The following is a 15,228-nucleotide window of genomic DNA, read 5'->3' as shown; positions in this document are numbered from 1 at the left end:
TGCCCAGGTGCCTCTTGAAACTTCAACAACACTACACCACTTGCTGCTGCTGCTGCTACTCCTCCTCCTCCTCCTCCTCCTCTTTCTCCCTCCTCCTCCTCCTGCATACCTACTCCGCATCCCTTGCCCTCTGTCCTGGTCTTTGCTCCTGCCTCCTCGCATCTTGCATCTCGCATCTCGCATCTCACAATTCGCATCTCGTATCTCACATCTTGCTCCTCGTTCCTGAGCCCTTGCTCCACTCCACGTGCCCGTGCAACCGCCCTCGACTGCTTCGACGCCGTCAGGTCACCATCCTGGCACCCGTCGCCGCCCTCGCCGCCCTCGGCCTCTCCCCGATGAATATCATGACTACCTAGCCCGTCCAGCCCCCTGGCCTGTGTCTCGCGGCGCTCTCGCCGCGCTCCCGCCGCCGCCCGTCCACCTCTTGTTCGATCCAGGCCTGGCCTTACGCTGCCCCTCTCCCCCCCCCCCCCGCACGGAGGCCCGGGGCATGAGATTGCCTCGACTGCTTCCACCCGGCCGCCTTTGACGATCTGATCTGATCTGATCTGATCTGATCTAGTGCCGTGCCTGGCCTACCAGACGGCCATCCGGGACAGTTCATCACAATCCTCACATCGCCCTCGTGAGGTCCTTTCCCCTCAGGCCCTCGCCAGGCTCGCCGGGCTGCTCGTCGACGACACTGCGTGCCTCTCCCTGCCGCCTTGCCGTGTGATTGATGATGGCCACCATTGCGCTCCCTCGACCTCTGCCCCCCCACCGCTCGTCGTCGACCGCCATTGCCTCGCTGGCGTCCCCGTTGACCATCGACACGCTCAACCCCCAGTCCGAGCAATGTCCGCCCGCTGTCCCTAACAAGCACATTCCTGTGTGCCCGCCCGGGCCCGTGCCCCGCCCGGAACCCAGCACCCCACCTCACTCCCCCGGGCAAGCAGGACGACTGTGCCCAGTCTGTCCTCCACCCCCCGGCCCACTTCGTCCGCCTGGAGTCAGGCCCGCTGACCCTGTATGAGCTGTCTGTCGCCGACGTCGCCCGTGCTCTCGACTACGCCTCCCGCCAGCCCCTTCCCGAGCCCTCGCAGGTCTTCCCCTGGTTCCACGGCCTGCACCCCCTCAACCACCTGCAGCAGTCCTTCTTCACGGCCCGGAGCCGCTCCCTGCGCAAAACCCCTTGCTGCCTGCGCGGCGTTACCGTGGTCAAGGCCGATGGCGATCTGGCTGTCTCGCGCCTCAAGGGCGCCATATCCCCCCACGAGTTTCTGCAATGTGCCTCCGCCTCACCCGAGTTCCACGACGTCGACCCCAAGGAGGGCTTCTCCGTGAGGAATTTCCAGATCCAGGCCGCCAAATCTGCCATGACCTCGGACATCATCGTCTACGGCGACGATCCCCTGGCCACCCGCAAGATGGCATGCGACATTGCTGCGGCCCAGCTCCGGTGGCGCGAGAGGCACGAGGCCCAGGGCCACCCCATCCCCGCCTACAACACCTTCGTCTGCGTGAGCCCCTTCGAAGACTTCGAGGAAAGCCACCCGGACTTGGTCGCCGTCGACTCGGCCGGCCTCTTGACGGGCAGCGTCATCGACTTTGTCCACCAGGAGCGCAAGGAGATGTTCGCCATGACCAAGCCCACCCCCATCTCCCACAACGTCTGGATGGGCCCCACCCTGGATCGGGGGTCTGACGACGACGGCTCGTTCGACATCCAGATCGAGTGCAGCGACATGGGCCGCCTTCACCCCGCTGCGCTCCAGGCCGTCGCTGAGGGCTCGGCTGCTCCAGCGGGGCAGCACTGCCTCGACTTCCCCTCCTCGGGCAGCATCCTGCCGTCCTCGTGGTCCCATGCCGAGGCCGACGGCATCATCGAGACGTGCAAGTGGATCTATCACCTGGCCCATGGAACTTACCCAGCGACAGCCGGCCACGACGACGACGGAGACGCCGTCATGTCTGGGGACGCGCTATCATCCCCTTACCAGGTGCCTCCCCAGAAGGTCCTCATCCACTGCGGGGATGGGTACACCGAGTCGACCATGCTCGGCATCGCCTACTACAGCTACAGCACCGGCCGTCCTGTCCCGGACGCGTGGCTGAACCTGCACACTACACTCGGTCGCAACTTCTTCGCATACCCCGCCGACGTCTCCCTGCTCACAGCCATCGCCCCCCGCCTGCTATCCCAATCGCCTGCTCTCGCCGACAAAAGCCCATCCGAGATACAGTCCCTGGCCGCGGAAGAACCCGACTGGCTACCCGGGATCGACGGCTCATTCCCGAGCCGTGTGTTGGACTACATGTACCTGGGAAATCTTGGTCACGCAAACAACCCCGACCTACTGAAAGCCTTGGGCATCAAGCAAATCCTTAGCGTTGGGGAGACGACCATGTGGCGGGATGGCGAGCTGGATAAATGGGGGCCTGAGAATGTGTGCGTAGTTCAAGGCGTCCAGGACAATGGGATAGACCCCCTGACGGAGGAGTTCGAAAGATGCCTCGAATTCATCGGTAAGTTTGTGGCCTCCATGGTGCGAGCTGCGATGAGCGCCACGGAAACCAGCTGACGAGAGCTTGATAGATCGAGGCCGAAGGGAGGGAACGGCGACACTTGTACACTGCAGGGTCGGTGTGTCTCGGAGCGCAACAATCTGTATTGCAGAGGTCATGCGAGCGATGGATCTCTCGTTCCCACGGGCATACTGCTTTGTTCGGGCTCGGCGACTCAATGTCATTATACAGCCACATTTGAGGTTCGCCTACGAATTGCTCAAATGGGAGGAGACACTACAGCGGAGGAAGAATGCAAACAAAGGGGCACCCGCCGCGCGTTTGGGCATCAAGCGAGAGCTTGAGTGGGCCGAGATCGCGAGGGAGATTGCCTTGATGAATAGGCCGTACGCTAGATGAGACGAGGTTTCTCAGCCACTTGGCATGACAGAAAGCAGATTTTGGAAACGATTTTGACGATTTACGAAGGAAACTGGGGGATAATTTCACCATCTTTGCTTGAAAAGCACACAGACGGCTCGGGGTCACGGCTTTTTGTTTTTCTGATTTCTTCGTCTCTTCTCACCCCCGTTCTTTCTTTTCTCTGCCTCGTCTCTCCATTTCGGGTCGCAGGGGAATGTCCCCGCGCCCAGGTTCATTTCACGGAATTCACCGGTGGGAGAGGAACGTTATGGGCGAACCGGTCCAACTACTGTGCAGTTGAAACGCCATTTGAGGATTACCAGACGGCAATGGTCAGAATCGACTACACCGGGTTCGGGCAGGGGTCTTGATGTGGGCACTGGAGTACATGGGCCGACGTATATCGTGGTATCATCTCGTCCATACGTTGGACGGTCTTTCTAGCGTTGGAACTGCTGTCACTCAGGTGATGCCTTATTGGACCTTTTCTGTGTGCCATCCTCGTGACCGAAAGTTGCGCAGCATCATTACGTGCACCCATTTTAGCAACATTTCATTAGCTAACTGGCTGCCTGAACTTGCGAGCCTGATGGCATGTGCAGCGCACCGGACGATATGTTCAGCTGCGCCGTCACCGTCGCGAAGTGCGCCGGTAGGAAAAAACATAGAACAGCACAGATTGGTGAGGGAGTATCTCTGAAACAGCGACCTTGAGTAACGCCTTTGTCCCACCGCCTTGCCTACGACGCCGGCCCCTGAAAGTTCAAAGGGGGCCACTTTGCTGGATGCTGTAAAATAGGTCGGAAATCACGTCGTCTGCATCAGAACAGACGCCACCGCGTCAATGAACTCATCGTGGAGAAACTCACGGGTTGAAGGACGCGTCTAGCTTGTCGTCCCCCTCGAGGACTCTGGGCCAAGGCCGAAAATGTCAGCGGTGTGATCGACGAATGGACTCTCGGGACTTGGGAGGAAGTTCATCCACACTGGGCCCAACCGACCGATGAAGCCCCCCAAGTCGGAGGGGCGAGGGGGCGCGTTGAGCTGGGTTGGGCTGGGCAACTTACGAAAATTGGCGGACAAGGTATCCTTCACCGCCGTGCTCCATGTCGATATTGAAAACATAGAACCCGCCATCACTAGTCACAACCATGACCTGTGGGCTGCTGCTGCATTGCCACAACACTCCGCAAGGGCCCGTTGGGAAACATCAGCCCCGCAGGCCCGGTGTTGGCCGGCGCCTTGTTGGGGGATGTAGCCGAGGACACCTTGGGCAACTTGATGTAAGCGAAATCACGCAGGGGTTCCCACATCTCTGTCACAGTCTGCGGGAGATATGATCCAACGACACCGGCCACACTACGGCCCATCAGCTGGGAAGACCGCCGCAACATGCTACTGAATGAGCCACTCTGCCGCCGGTTTGCCGGGCTGCTGGTCGCGCCCGCGCCATTGTTGGCAGGAGAACCTGCAAGCTCAGCAGCATCGCTGCGCGGCGACCCTGTCGCGCTGCCAGGAGAGTCGTTTCCACTGTCGTAGCTGCGGGACCGCGACCGAGACCACCGATCCGCGCGGGGCGATGGCGTCTGTTCTGCAGCTTCTGCCGCGCTCGTAGATCCGCTTGCACCAGCGCCGCCATGCGGACCTGGACTGGATAGCCGGAATATGTGGACAGTATCAGATGTCGAGGAGACACAGAGCAAGGTAGAGCTCAAATTGAACGACATGCTGTAGATTGTGGACGGGTAGGTGCCACGGCGGAACTGGTACAGCTTCTGGCCACGGGGTACCGAGAAAACACGGATGATGGTGCCCGTCTCGGATGCGGTGGCCAACAAGGTCCCGTCGCTGTTGAGGGCGATGCAGGAGAGGGGGGACCGGTGAGCCTCAATGACATTGACGGCCTTGAGCGTTATCGTGTCAAAGATCAAAACCTCGCCGGAGGTGGGAGGCACGTAGGTGGAAAGGGGAGGCGCGTGGGCTGGGCGCCTCTCGCCCGTGTCTTCCCTGGGTTTCGGCAAGGGATAGGCGATGTAGCAGTTTTCAGACGAGGGCGAGAGCGCGCAAATGGCGGTCGGGTTCGGAGAGGTTGTGATGACGTAGAGCAAGGTCATGTTGGCGATGTCGTACAGGTAGATCTCCTCCTCGAGGATGACGGCCAGGCGTCGGCGGTTCAGACGCACGGCAAGAACGGCAGAGCGGAAGGTAAGTTCGCATATCACGGAAGCCCTCTACGAGCACAGTCAGCCAGACTCGTCGTATGAAGAGGAGGAGAGGTCCCAAGCACCTTGGTGTTCTGGATGATAAGATGTCGCGGAGACAGGACCAGAGCGACGAGGGAGGTGGAGAAGAGCATTTCGATGATGGAGACATTGCCGTCGTCGCTGCTGAAGATCTTGGAGAAGGGGTCTGTATGATAGATTCGGAAGCCTTTAGAGGTGCCTGTGCCGAGGGACGTCAGCTACATGAGTAGGGTAGAGGTGGCAAGGGGGCCCGGCACTGACCGACAGCCAGGCAGCTGTGATCCTGGTTGAAGGTGATGAAGTTGAGGTTTGCGGAAGCCATTGTGGCATCGGGTTGCGAGAGGTTGGAAGCCGTCTCTGGGCGAGGCAAGCTGGGGATGCGGAGCTATTCAGGACCAGGACCAGGACCAGGACCGAGACCGAGACCGCGACATGCCGGCCCTGGAGCTGAGGCACCGGAGCAAGCGAGGCTGTGTCAGGGGGGGGGGGGAGAAAGACAGGTGCTGAGATTGAGCTCCTCCAGGAGAGAAGGGCGTTGAAGAAGTCGGGGCAGTGTCCCGAGCGGCGGATTGATGGCACGAGGTTGGGCCTCGGGTGCGAGGGAAGAGCTCAGCCGGCGCCGACAGCTATAGCCAGGTAAGCAACAACGGACGAGCAGCTGGCTCGGCTGGGTAGCTGTGGAGGTCGGGAAGGGGCTGGAGAGGAAGGTGTGCTGATGAGCCTCAGCCGGTGCAGAGGAGCCAGAAGCAGAAGGCCAAAAGGGATGCTAGGTGGTGAGGAGCTGTCGCCAGTCAACTGTCACGACGACGGTGAGGGAGGGAGGGACAGGGGCTGCTGGCAGACGCACCTGACCCATGCAAAAGACCTGACCTGTACGTACGTGAAGACCACCAGGTACGCATCAAGAATGTACACCCGCACGTTTGCAGTGCTGTGAATGAACTTGGCCAGAGGTACCCTTGCTAGGGGAAGCTCCAGAAGCTTGGGCCAGGCGGGGCCCAGTCACTGAGGACTTCCAAGTTTGTGAGGAGCTCCGTAGATAGTCTACCATGTGTACTTGCTTATCGCCTTATCACCATCCGAGCTGTGCAGTACGTCCTGCTGCGCGTTCCGGAGAGGCTTCAATGAGTCCATGTAGCTATTAAACGTGGCCCATAGAGTAGGTGAAGATCCCAAGGGTTGTTCGTACCTCACTACATACCAGGTACCTAGGTAGCGGTCCTAAATTTGCTCGAGTGCCTGGTTTACTGCGCTGATGGGTCTTGCTTGTGCTCGAAGGGCACAAACCCGACGGGCCTGCCCATGTTCGGATCCGAGCCTGGATAATCTCTGCTGTGCACGTAAAACCACCCGTGGTGTCTCTCCTCCGTCTTCGCCTGCCACCATTTGGCTTCCACGACTCATCCTTGAAGCATGGGTGCCCGCATCGACAACGGCCACAGCTCGGCCACGAACGGCCTCCATCTCCCACGAGCGACTGCCCAGGATGACCTCGTGATGAATGTCAGCCCCCCAGCTTCTGCATTCTGCCCTCTGCCCCGTGCACCTTGATCCCCCCATCATCACAATATGCGTACATGCTGATATACGTAAGTTCAAATGTGAAATATCTGCCTGACTGACCGTGCCGTTCTTACCAGACCAACAATAGCAGTATTGTCTCAAAACGAAGTGTTGAGCGTCTCTACTACCCAGATGAACCGCATTTTTTCCGATACTTCGTCCGCAAATTCCAGCGTAGAGCCCCGCTCATCAACAGAGGCTACCATCTGAGGTGCGTCGGACCAGCGTCGGTGGAGGAGGATCGCGCTGAAATTCATGGCCCTTGCGTCCAAGACTTTTACGCTGGTCACCGTTAATGTCTTCGCGTTGGAGTTCGCCATCTTTGGCGTCTTTGGTCTGCTGCCGACGTATGCAACGGCATCCAACTTTCCTGCGAGCACGGGATATGCTTTGTTGGCCATCGCTAACGGGACTTCAACTTTTGGTAGGCTTCATGTCATCGACGTGACCTTGCGTGACTTTCTGCGTCAGCCCTCGGAAAAGAGAAAGGTCATCGTGAACCTAGGCTGCGGGAGGTGAGGGCTTTCCTCCTGTCTGTCTCGCCCACTCCCACACACACCCATACGCACATCCCTACATACACATACTGGTACGATCCGTCACCTTACGGCTGCGGAGATCCAACCCTGACTCCGTCGTCACCACACACTAACACATGCTGTCGACTGCCTGCCGGATCTCTGATTCATTGCTGGGCAAAGACGCCGCAGACTCTGAGGCATTTCTGGGCAAACAGTGGGTGAAGTGGGATACTGGTCATGACCTTCGTGTGTTCTGCCCTTCCCGAAAAGCTAATGGAAACTTAGTGATGTTGTTCCCTGGCAGTGCTGGACTCGCTACCCCGAGCATTGCAGTTCATCCCAGGCCGTCTTTTTCGACGTGGACTTCAACGAACTGGCCCGGCGGAAGCGTCAGGTTATCCTTGAGACGCCGGAGCTTGCCTCGCAGCTGTCAGAAGTTCAGGCCGGGGAAGACACGCTTTATCCAAACTTGTTGCTGCGGAGCAAGTGCTATCACCTCGTGGGCTGCGATCTTCGGCGAAGCGCCGAGCTGCAGCAAGCGCTGAGTTCGGTTTTAGACCCTAAAAAGTGCATTTTCCTATTTATTGCGGAAGTGTCGATCACGTATATGGAGAAGATTTCGGCAGACGCTTTGATACAATGGGCGAGCAGCCTCGGCCAAGGTAAACCCACCAGATCAACAAGTATTTCCGTCGTCCGGCTGATCTTCGTCCAGCTGAATTCTGTCTACTCGAACAGATACTTCCCGACGGACCCGGCCATCCCTTTGCTCGTACTATGATGGATCGTAAGTTCGCCCCATAATCGTCACCTCCCCTTTGTAATGCTGTCTCATGGGCTCTCATGCCACGCTGGAGCACTGCTCTTCATTGAGTGAAAACCTCCTAGTCCTCGGTATTCGCCAAGAACGCCCTTCTCTTCTTCTATATTGTTGCTTCCTTGCCCTTCTCCTCAGCTTCGGGGATGAAAATGGTTAATTTGATGGTTTAGATTTCAATAAGCTCTCAACGCCCATCAAGTCAGTGGCTACCTACCCGGATGTGCCTACCCAGTGCGCGCGGTTCGCGGGCAGGGGTTGGTCAGACGTCAAGGCTCAATCTTTATGGTCGGCCTGGAATGATGATCTTTTCCTGTCTGCAGATGACCGGCGGAAGCTGGATGAAGTCGAGCCGTTTGACGAGTGGGAAGAGTTCTGTCTCTTCGCTAGTCACTATCTCATTCTGCACGCCGCAAACTATGGCAAGGAGCGCGTGAGGCCGTGTTCAGCAGACAGCTCTCCTGAGCCCCTGAGCATCGAGGCCACTACGACTTACAAGCCACTCACCGGCCATCTTGGTCTTCGTCGATTTGGCGCAGCCTTGATCGCGAGCGATACCCTTGGCAGAACGTCCATCTTGAACTGCATGGGTCTTGGCCCCACCACTCGTCTTCCGTCGTACGACATCTATAAGCTTTACGGCTCCGGCGTCGACATCAGGGCGAAGCCTACAGGGCCCTCGAGCCGTATGTGCCACTCAATGACTTATCTTGGCACACACGGTACTCTCCTTGCGGGAGGGCGAAATTCCCCTTCTCGGGCCAAGAATGATTGCTGGTTGTTCAGTAAGGATTCACACCAGTGGGAGCGGACTTGGGACCTACCAATTCCATTATATCGTCATGCTGTATGCAGACTTCCGGGATCTGCCGTTGCCCTCCTGATAGGAGGAAAGTCAGGGGCGACGACTATCTCCAGCGCGGTCATGGTGTTCGACCCAGACAAGGGCTGGGTGACGTGTGCAGTCAACGGCTCACCTGCACCACGGCCGGTCTTTGGCGCCATGCTCACGTGCTCTGGGCGTGAGCAAGAGGGCATACCCACTTTCCATGGTTTCCTCATCGGGGGTGTGTCGGATGGTGTTATACAGAGCCAGATATTGGCCTGGGATCTTGTCCTGAGTGATCACGAGGTAGGTGGAAGATGCCACAGGAGTATCGCGACATCTCTGACGCGGATAGGCCCCTTCAATTACTTTCAAGCCGGTCGAGACAGATGAGGCCTCTTCCACACTCCTGCCTCGCTTCGGTGCCACATGCGTCCAACAAGAAGACTGCTTGGTTGTCCTGGGCGGCGTCGGCCAGGATGGAGTAATTCCACAGACACAGGAAGTACTGCTGTGCTCTATGTTTGGCTCCAAAATACAGGTCACAGGGTGCATTCCTCTCTCGGATGCCGGGGAGGGCCAGGAGATCCCCAGACCACTGATCGTGGGATCATCCGTTGTGTCCCCGCAGAATGGGCAAATCGTCATCCTTGGCGGTGGTGCGACGTGTTTCTCTATGGGATCATTCTGTATGTGAGCCCGTGTCATGGTTTCTTTTGTCACATCAAGTGCAGAGTGCAGGGACCGTTCTCACCCCGGCACGCCGGAGTGACCCAGAGGACGGCGTTCCGGCAGAGTTGATCAGTTCTACTACCGTTACTGGCCTTGTTGACAGAGACTAACTTGATTGTTCTCTCCAAAGGGACCAGGGGCTCGTACACCCTATCTGTTAAGAGCTTAAGCCGTGGCATGTCGCCTCGCCCTTTGCCACGCCGAACAGGTTGGGAGTTTTCGGGCATTGGTGAGATAGACCCGCGGCCCTCGATCGCCCCAGACCGGGGCTTGGACAGCCAACCGGCTGAAGTCAGGCCAATCCCCCGTGTCAATGTTTCGTCGAAGGAGTCGTTTGAGCACATTGTCCAGCAAGGATCACCCGTCTTGATGGAGGGGTTGGACATTGGCGTTTGCCGCAGCAAGTGGACACTGGACTATCTCGCGGAACAGGTGGGAGAACGCCAGGTACGTTGGGGGTGCAAAACCAGCGGCAATTTATTACTATCAACGCTGATATCTCGCACGTCCAGGTTGTTGTGCATGATTGCAACGTTCGAAATATGGATTTCAGCGCAAAAAACTTCCGGTACACCTCGATGGCATTTGGTGACTTCGCCAGAGAGGTTCGCAACGGCGCACGTGTCTATCTGAGAGCTTTATCTGCTGATGCTCCCGCCAACCAACCCGCAAATCTGGCCCACGACTTTCCTTCGCTGGCTGCTGACTTCAGGCTTCCCGAGGCGCTGAATATGTGCTTGGAGAACATGCACAGCTCCGTACTTCGAGTTTCTGGCCAGGTGAGCCTCCCAGCACCATCCCCACATTTCCACACGACGTTGATACACGTGTCAGCCTTGTCGCGCTCTGCCTGGGCTCTCCTTTTCTCTGTTGCGACCACGCCGTCCGCAACCGTCATTTGGGGGGGCCACCATCTCTCACATGGTCCCCACAGGCGGGATTCGATTGCTGACTTGGCATACTGGACAACAGGTGGATATGTGGCTGCATTATGATGTCCAGGCAAACGTCTACTGCCAGGTCAGCGGGTCGAAGAGGATGATTCTCTTCCCGCCTGCAGACGTGGTCAAAATGTCCTTTGCGCCGGGATCCTCAAGCTCGAGCACCGATGTGTTCAGCTGTCTTGGCTCCCTGGCTCTTGGCGGCACTCATCCGTGGGAGGCAAACCTGAACGCAGGCGATGTGCTGTTCTTGCCGCCTCTCTGGTTGCACACGGCCACGCCCACTAGCAACGCCAGTGTTGCGGTCAACGTCTTCTTCCGCAACCTGGAGTCTGGCTATTCTGCCGGACGCGACGTGTACGGGAACAGGGACCTTGCGGCTTACGAGAAGGGCCGGCAGGAGATTGCTCGCATCTCGAAGGCATTCGATGGGGCTCCCGTGGAGGCCAGGCAGTTCTACATGCTCAGGCTCGCCGGGGAGCTCGCCGAGGCTGCTCGAGCTGATCAATAGGGACCGGGCCGTCACGGCGCTGGAAAGTTAGCTGGAGTTTAGCCTTGGCGGTATCATGTGTCCCGTGAGACCTCGCCTTGCCTCGCCAGAATCGGCAATCCGGCCGTGTCTACTGGAGCCAATGCCGGACATGGGCTAAATGTTGTACAGGCTGCAGACGGGGGGGGGTCAGATAGATCTTATGGGATTGTGCCATGACGACAGCTGGACCCACCAGGCTGGGGCACGAACTCATACAGCACGACCACATGAGAGAGTGTGTGTCGGGCGATCGCTGTCCGACCGGCCCAGCAGCCAACCAGGCACTGTGCAGTAGATCTGACAGGCGGTTCCGAAGAAGGCAACCGGCAATGGTGACGACCATAGCCTGGAACTGGTAGGACAAAGCTGGCTGGGGGGCTTAATTGGCCATCGCTGAAGCAGCTGAAGCAGCAGAGCTTCGCAGGAGGAGATTATGGTTTCGCACGAGATATGCTTCGCAGACGAGGCGGCGTCAGGCAGCTCTGGCAGTTGGCTAGAATGTTGTGGTTCGCATGAAATAGGCCTGCTGCGATGCAACCTCAGCCGCTTGCAGCGTACATACATACAGACAGACGGGCTGACAGGTGCGTGTTTGTGGCAGGGTACAGTACAGCATTGATTGGTGCAGGACGGGGGCCCCTTGACCACTCACATAACACCCGCATATACACACACACACTAGTCTACCTGGGTAATATGTGCGCACACTCACACTCACACTCACGCTCAGCACCCACCACTCAAGCTCACGCTGCCGCTCACGCTCACGCTCGCGCTCTTCCAGTCTCCCAGGTGTGCCGGCAAGCATTAAGCATGCAGCTGACAGCCTCACAGCCTGCTGGTCCTGTCACTCAAGTGACCGCCTCGGTCCAGTCCATGTGGAGGATATGTGAGAGTGAGAGAGAGAGACTGGTGTCCCTCTTTTGTCGCTTTCCCGTTTCCAACATTCCCACATTCCCACTTTCCATCTCCCATCTCACACCTCCCGTTGCTGACCTGACCCGGCCGCTGCCAACCCAAGCACTACGTCACCCACCACATACCCCTCTTATCTCGCCGTGACCGTCCGCTCCGCCCTTTGTCTGGCGTTGCCTGGCTTGCCATTATGCCCGCGTATTACGGTGATGATCATGACCCCCGGCCGCGCGCCACTGCGGCCCCTTCCCCAGACTACTACTACTCAGGCGGGGCCCCGGGGCCCTACGCTTCTGGCGCCATTCCCGTGCCGCCCAACGCCCGGCTGCCGTACCAGCCGCACTCGTCGCCTCTCTATCCATACGCAACCCCTAATGCTTCCGTCCCGAGCCTCCACCCTGACGCCCGCCAAGCCTCGCCCCGCCGTCGCCGTCCTCGATCGCTCCCGCCTCCAGCGCGACGCAAGAGCCGCCGCAGTGCCGAGGACCACTCGCCCGCCGGACCCGACGACGGCCCACGCAGCCCCATCCAAGACGCCCGCCACCTGATCAACAACACATTCTCCAACTCAAACTCGGGCCTGGGCATCGGCGTGCTCGGCGCTCTCGCCGGCGGCCTCATTGCCCACGAGGCAACTGGCGCCAGCGGCACAAAGTCCAGGGCGCGGAGCCACGGCCGTCGCGGCGCCGACCACAGGTCGCCGCTGCTCCCCACCCTTGTTGGCGCGGCCGTGGCCGGGCTGGCCGCGAACGCCTTCGAGAAGAGGATGGAGGTCGCCAAGGTCAGAAACGCGGAGAAGCAGGAGGCATGGGAAAGGAAATGGGGGCCGTGTTCCAGGGCAGACGTTCGCGACGGCCCCGAAGAAGACAGGGGCCGCCGGAGGGGCCGCCGGAGGTCCAGCGGGATATACTATGATGACCACGGGCCCGATGGTGGCGACTTCTACGGCAGATCCGCACGATGAAGCCAACCACCAGATGGCAGCCCAACTCTGGGTCCACATGGGCACTGACTGGTCTCGTCAATCGTCTGTAAAAGCTTCAAGGCCGAGTTCGAAGCATTCGAAATCTGTACACGTGAGGGCCCTCATCTACCTCGAGACTGCACTGGCTCTCACTCCGCCCTACTTGTGGGGGCTACGCTTGAGCAAACGGGGTGTTTTAATGAGCCACGGTTTTGTCATGTCACATCCAGTCTACACATTCAGTGTCTCATTTGTTTGCATACGAGGAGATCCGAGACATTGATACAAGAGCATTAATTGAGCAGCTAGACTGAGTGGCTTGCTCCAGCGAGCCCTCATCGTACTCGAGGCTGGAGAGGCCGGCTGCTCGATCACAAGTCCGAGAGAGATGTGCCTGTCCTGGCTGAATTAAGTTCCAATCAAACCATTTTACAAAGTAGTGTCGTGATTACGGTTTCCCATGCTGATTAACGTACAGCGAAGACTGTGACGGAGTCTTCTAGTGCAACAGCATCTGTGCTCGCAGCCGAGTACAACCAAGAAACAATGAGGCAGGGCAGCAGAAGCCTCGATTTGAACCAGCGATTATGGCCGGTAGCTTGTGCGCAGAGATTCAGTGATGGCCCTCGAGGGATGGTCCCCAAGAGCACTCAAATATGTGGTCAGGACCCAACAGCTCCGGCAGCTGACCTCGGCGGGAATTTTGTCCATGAACCCCCTCCGCCCAACCTTCTTCCGAACCTACTCGGTCGACTGGTAAGAGCTCGGAGCGAAGACAAGGCCCACCAGATGAACCAATGACGCAGTTCAGCATACTTCTTAATCAAGAAATTGCTTCTGTCTGGACTGAGAACCAGTGCCGGATCCGACACTCCCGCGGGCCTCGCCTGGGTCTGCTTGCCCCGTGCCGCCCTCGTTCTGGTGCTGTCGAAAGTTCTGCTCCCGCTCCAAGATGACTTTGAAGAACTGGATGACCTCGGCCAGTTGGATCTGCTGCTGCTCACAGCAGCCCACGAGGTTGAACAGAGACTGAGAATCCAGGAGTTGCTTAGCAATTACGGTGTCGGGTTGGCAGAATGTGCGGATGCGCATGGCGCGAGCGTCAACACGCATCATGTCAAGCACCCCGTTGACAGCCGCGATGAGGCCAGCGCGCTTGCCGTAGAATCGGAAGTCCTCGCTGTGAAGGAGGATCAGGTCCAACTGGGTCTCGAGGTCGTAGCGGAAGCCGATGACCTTGGGGCGTCCACGCTGCTGCCAGCCGTCCACGATCTTCTTGTACTTGTCGGCCTCGAGGCGACCCGCGTTGAACTGGCTGCTGATATAGCCGTCAAGAGCAGTAGTCAGCAGGAACTCGAGCTCGCAGTAGAGCAGACTCTGCTCTCGTGGGTCTAGAGAGACCGTGAGTCGGGATCGGCGCTTTTCATTGTCGCGTGACTTTCGAGAAGCCGAAGACGTGATATCCTTGGCGGAGGTAGTCATTTCCTTGGCCATCTTTCTGAGGCTGTCAAGAAACCCGACCTTTTTCTGAGGAGTTGTTTTGGGAATGGGCTTTTGGTCGGAAATGTGCTGCTTGTCAGAGGCGCCAGTGGTACGCTCCAGCCAGCCATGGGCTCCGACAAGCTGCTTCCGGATGGGCTTGGCCTGGGCTGAAAGGTAGTCAGACAGAGGAGAGTAGGTGCGCTGGGGACAAGTCTCGTCTGATTGAAGCTCGCGCAGGTCGCCCGTGGTGGCGGTCTTTTGCAAGCCGCGGCGGAGAGATGAGCGGCGGACCGGAGAGAGATCGTACTTGGTACGGTCGGGACAAGGAGACCGGTTCTGGGGGTCGTGGCGTCGTAGAACACTGCGGTCGCTCTCAAGGTCCTTGCGAACCCGAAGAGGGCTGATGTAGGAGGGGCGGGCCTGTCCCACCTCGTCTTCGGAGTAGTATGACGAGGCCGGGGAGATGCTGTCGGCTTCGCGGCGAGGACTCGTCAACTTGGGCATGCGCCGGAGAGGGGGAGTGACAGGCGGGTTGACAACGGCATGCAGAGACTGGGTGTGGGGGTGTCCTTGGACGACAACAGCCTTCTTGGACACGAAGCCATACTGGCGGGCTGACTCAACATCGATTGGGGGCGGACGGAACTTTTGCCTGCGATCGGGCAGGTTGCGGTCGTCGTCGACCATGGCGCGTGTCATTGTCGAGGCTTTGACCGGGGATTCAGACCGCTTGCCTGGGGAGCGAGAGAGAAGGGCGGCTTCTGGACGAGAAGGACTCGTTG

At 58.6% G+C, this 15,228-nt stretch overlaps 5 protein-coding genes across 5 annotated transcripts; 3 read left to right on the top strand and 2 right to left on the bottom strand.

Moving 5' to 3' along the window:
* Window positions 1-724: 724 nt before the first annotated feature.
* Window positions 725-2,575, top strand: INS49_011757 (uncharacterized protein; the record flags this gene model as incomplete). The annotated part of the gene is made up of 3 exons (XM_043172467.1): window positions 725-871; window positions 939-2,508; window positions 2,571-2,575. 3 exons carry the CDS (start codon window positions 725-727, stop codon window positions 2,573-2,575), a joined length of 1,722 nt encoding a protein of 573 aa, XP_043024212.1.
* Window positions 2,576-4,049: 1,474 nt separating this feature from the next.
* On the bottom strand, window positions 4,050-5,475 carry INS49_011756 (uncharacterized protein; the record flags this gene model as incomplete). The annotated part of the gene is made up of 3 exons (XM_043172466.1): window positions 4,050-5,141; window positions 5,198-5,352; window positions 5,415-5,475. 3 exons carry the CDS (start codon window positions 5,473-5,475, stop codon window positions 4,050-4,052), a joined length of 1,308 nt encoding a protein of 435 aa, XP_043024211.1.
* A 1,255-nt stretch (window positions 5,476-6,730) lies between these two features.
* INS49_011755 (uncharacterized protein) lies at window positions 6,731-11,064 on the top strand (the record flags this gene model as incomplete). Its single annotated transcript, XM_043172465.1, has 11 exons — window positions 6,731-6,742; window positions 6,794-6,927; window positions 7,145-7,231; window positions 7,523-7,899; window positions 7,953-8,024; window positions 8,228-8,740; window positions 8,942-9,186; window positions 9,236-9,569; window positions 9,743-10,059; window positions 10,125-10,391; window positions 10,585-11,064. 11 exons carry the CDS (start codon window positions 6,731-6,733, stop codon window positions 11,062-11,064), a joined length of 2,838 nt encoding a protein of 945 aa, XP_043024210.1.
* Window positions 11,065-12,190: 1,126 nt separating this feature from the next.
* On the top strand, window positions 12,191-12,964 carry INS49_011754 (uncharacterized protein; the record flags this gene model as incomplete). Its single annotated transcript, XM_043172464.1, has 1 exon — window positions 12,191-12,964. The coding sequence occupies one exon, from the start codon at window positions 12,191-12,193 to the stop codon at window positions 12,962-12,964; it is 774 nt and encodes a 257-aa protein (XP_043024209.1).
* An 819-nt stretch (window positions 12,965-13,783) lies between these two features.
* On the bottom strand, window positions 13,784-15,145 carry INS49_011753 (uncharacterized protein; the record flags this gene model as incomplete). Its single annotated transcript, XM_043172463.1, has 1 exon — window positions 13,784-15,145. The coding sequence occupies one exon, from the start codon at window positions 15,143-15,145 to the stop codon at window positions 13,784-13,786; it is 1,362 nt and encodes a 453-aa protein (XP_043024208.1).
* Window positions 15,146-15,228: the final 83 nt, after the last annotated feature.

The sequence above is a fragment of the Diaporthe citri genome (assembly GCF_014595645.1).
Source record: "Diaporthe citri strain NFHF-8-4 chromosome Unknown scaffold_5, whole genome shotgun sequence".
Classification (NCBI taxonomy): Eukaryota; Fungi; Ascomycota; class Sordariomycetes; order Diaporthales; family Diaporthaceae; genus Diaporthe; species Diaporthe citri.
This window is presented reverse-complemented; position numbering and strand designations above follow the sequence as displayed.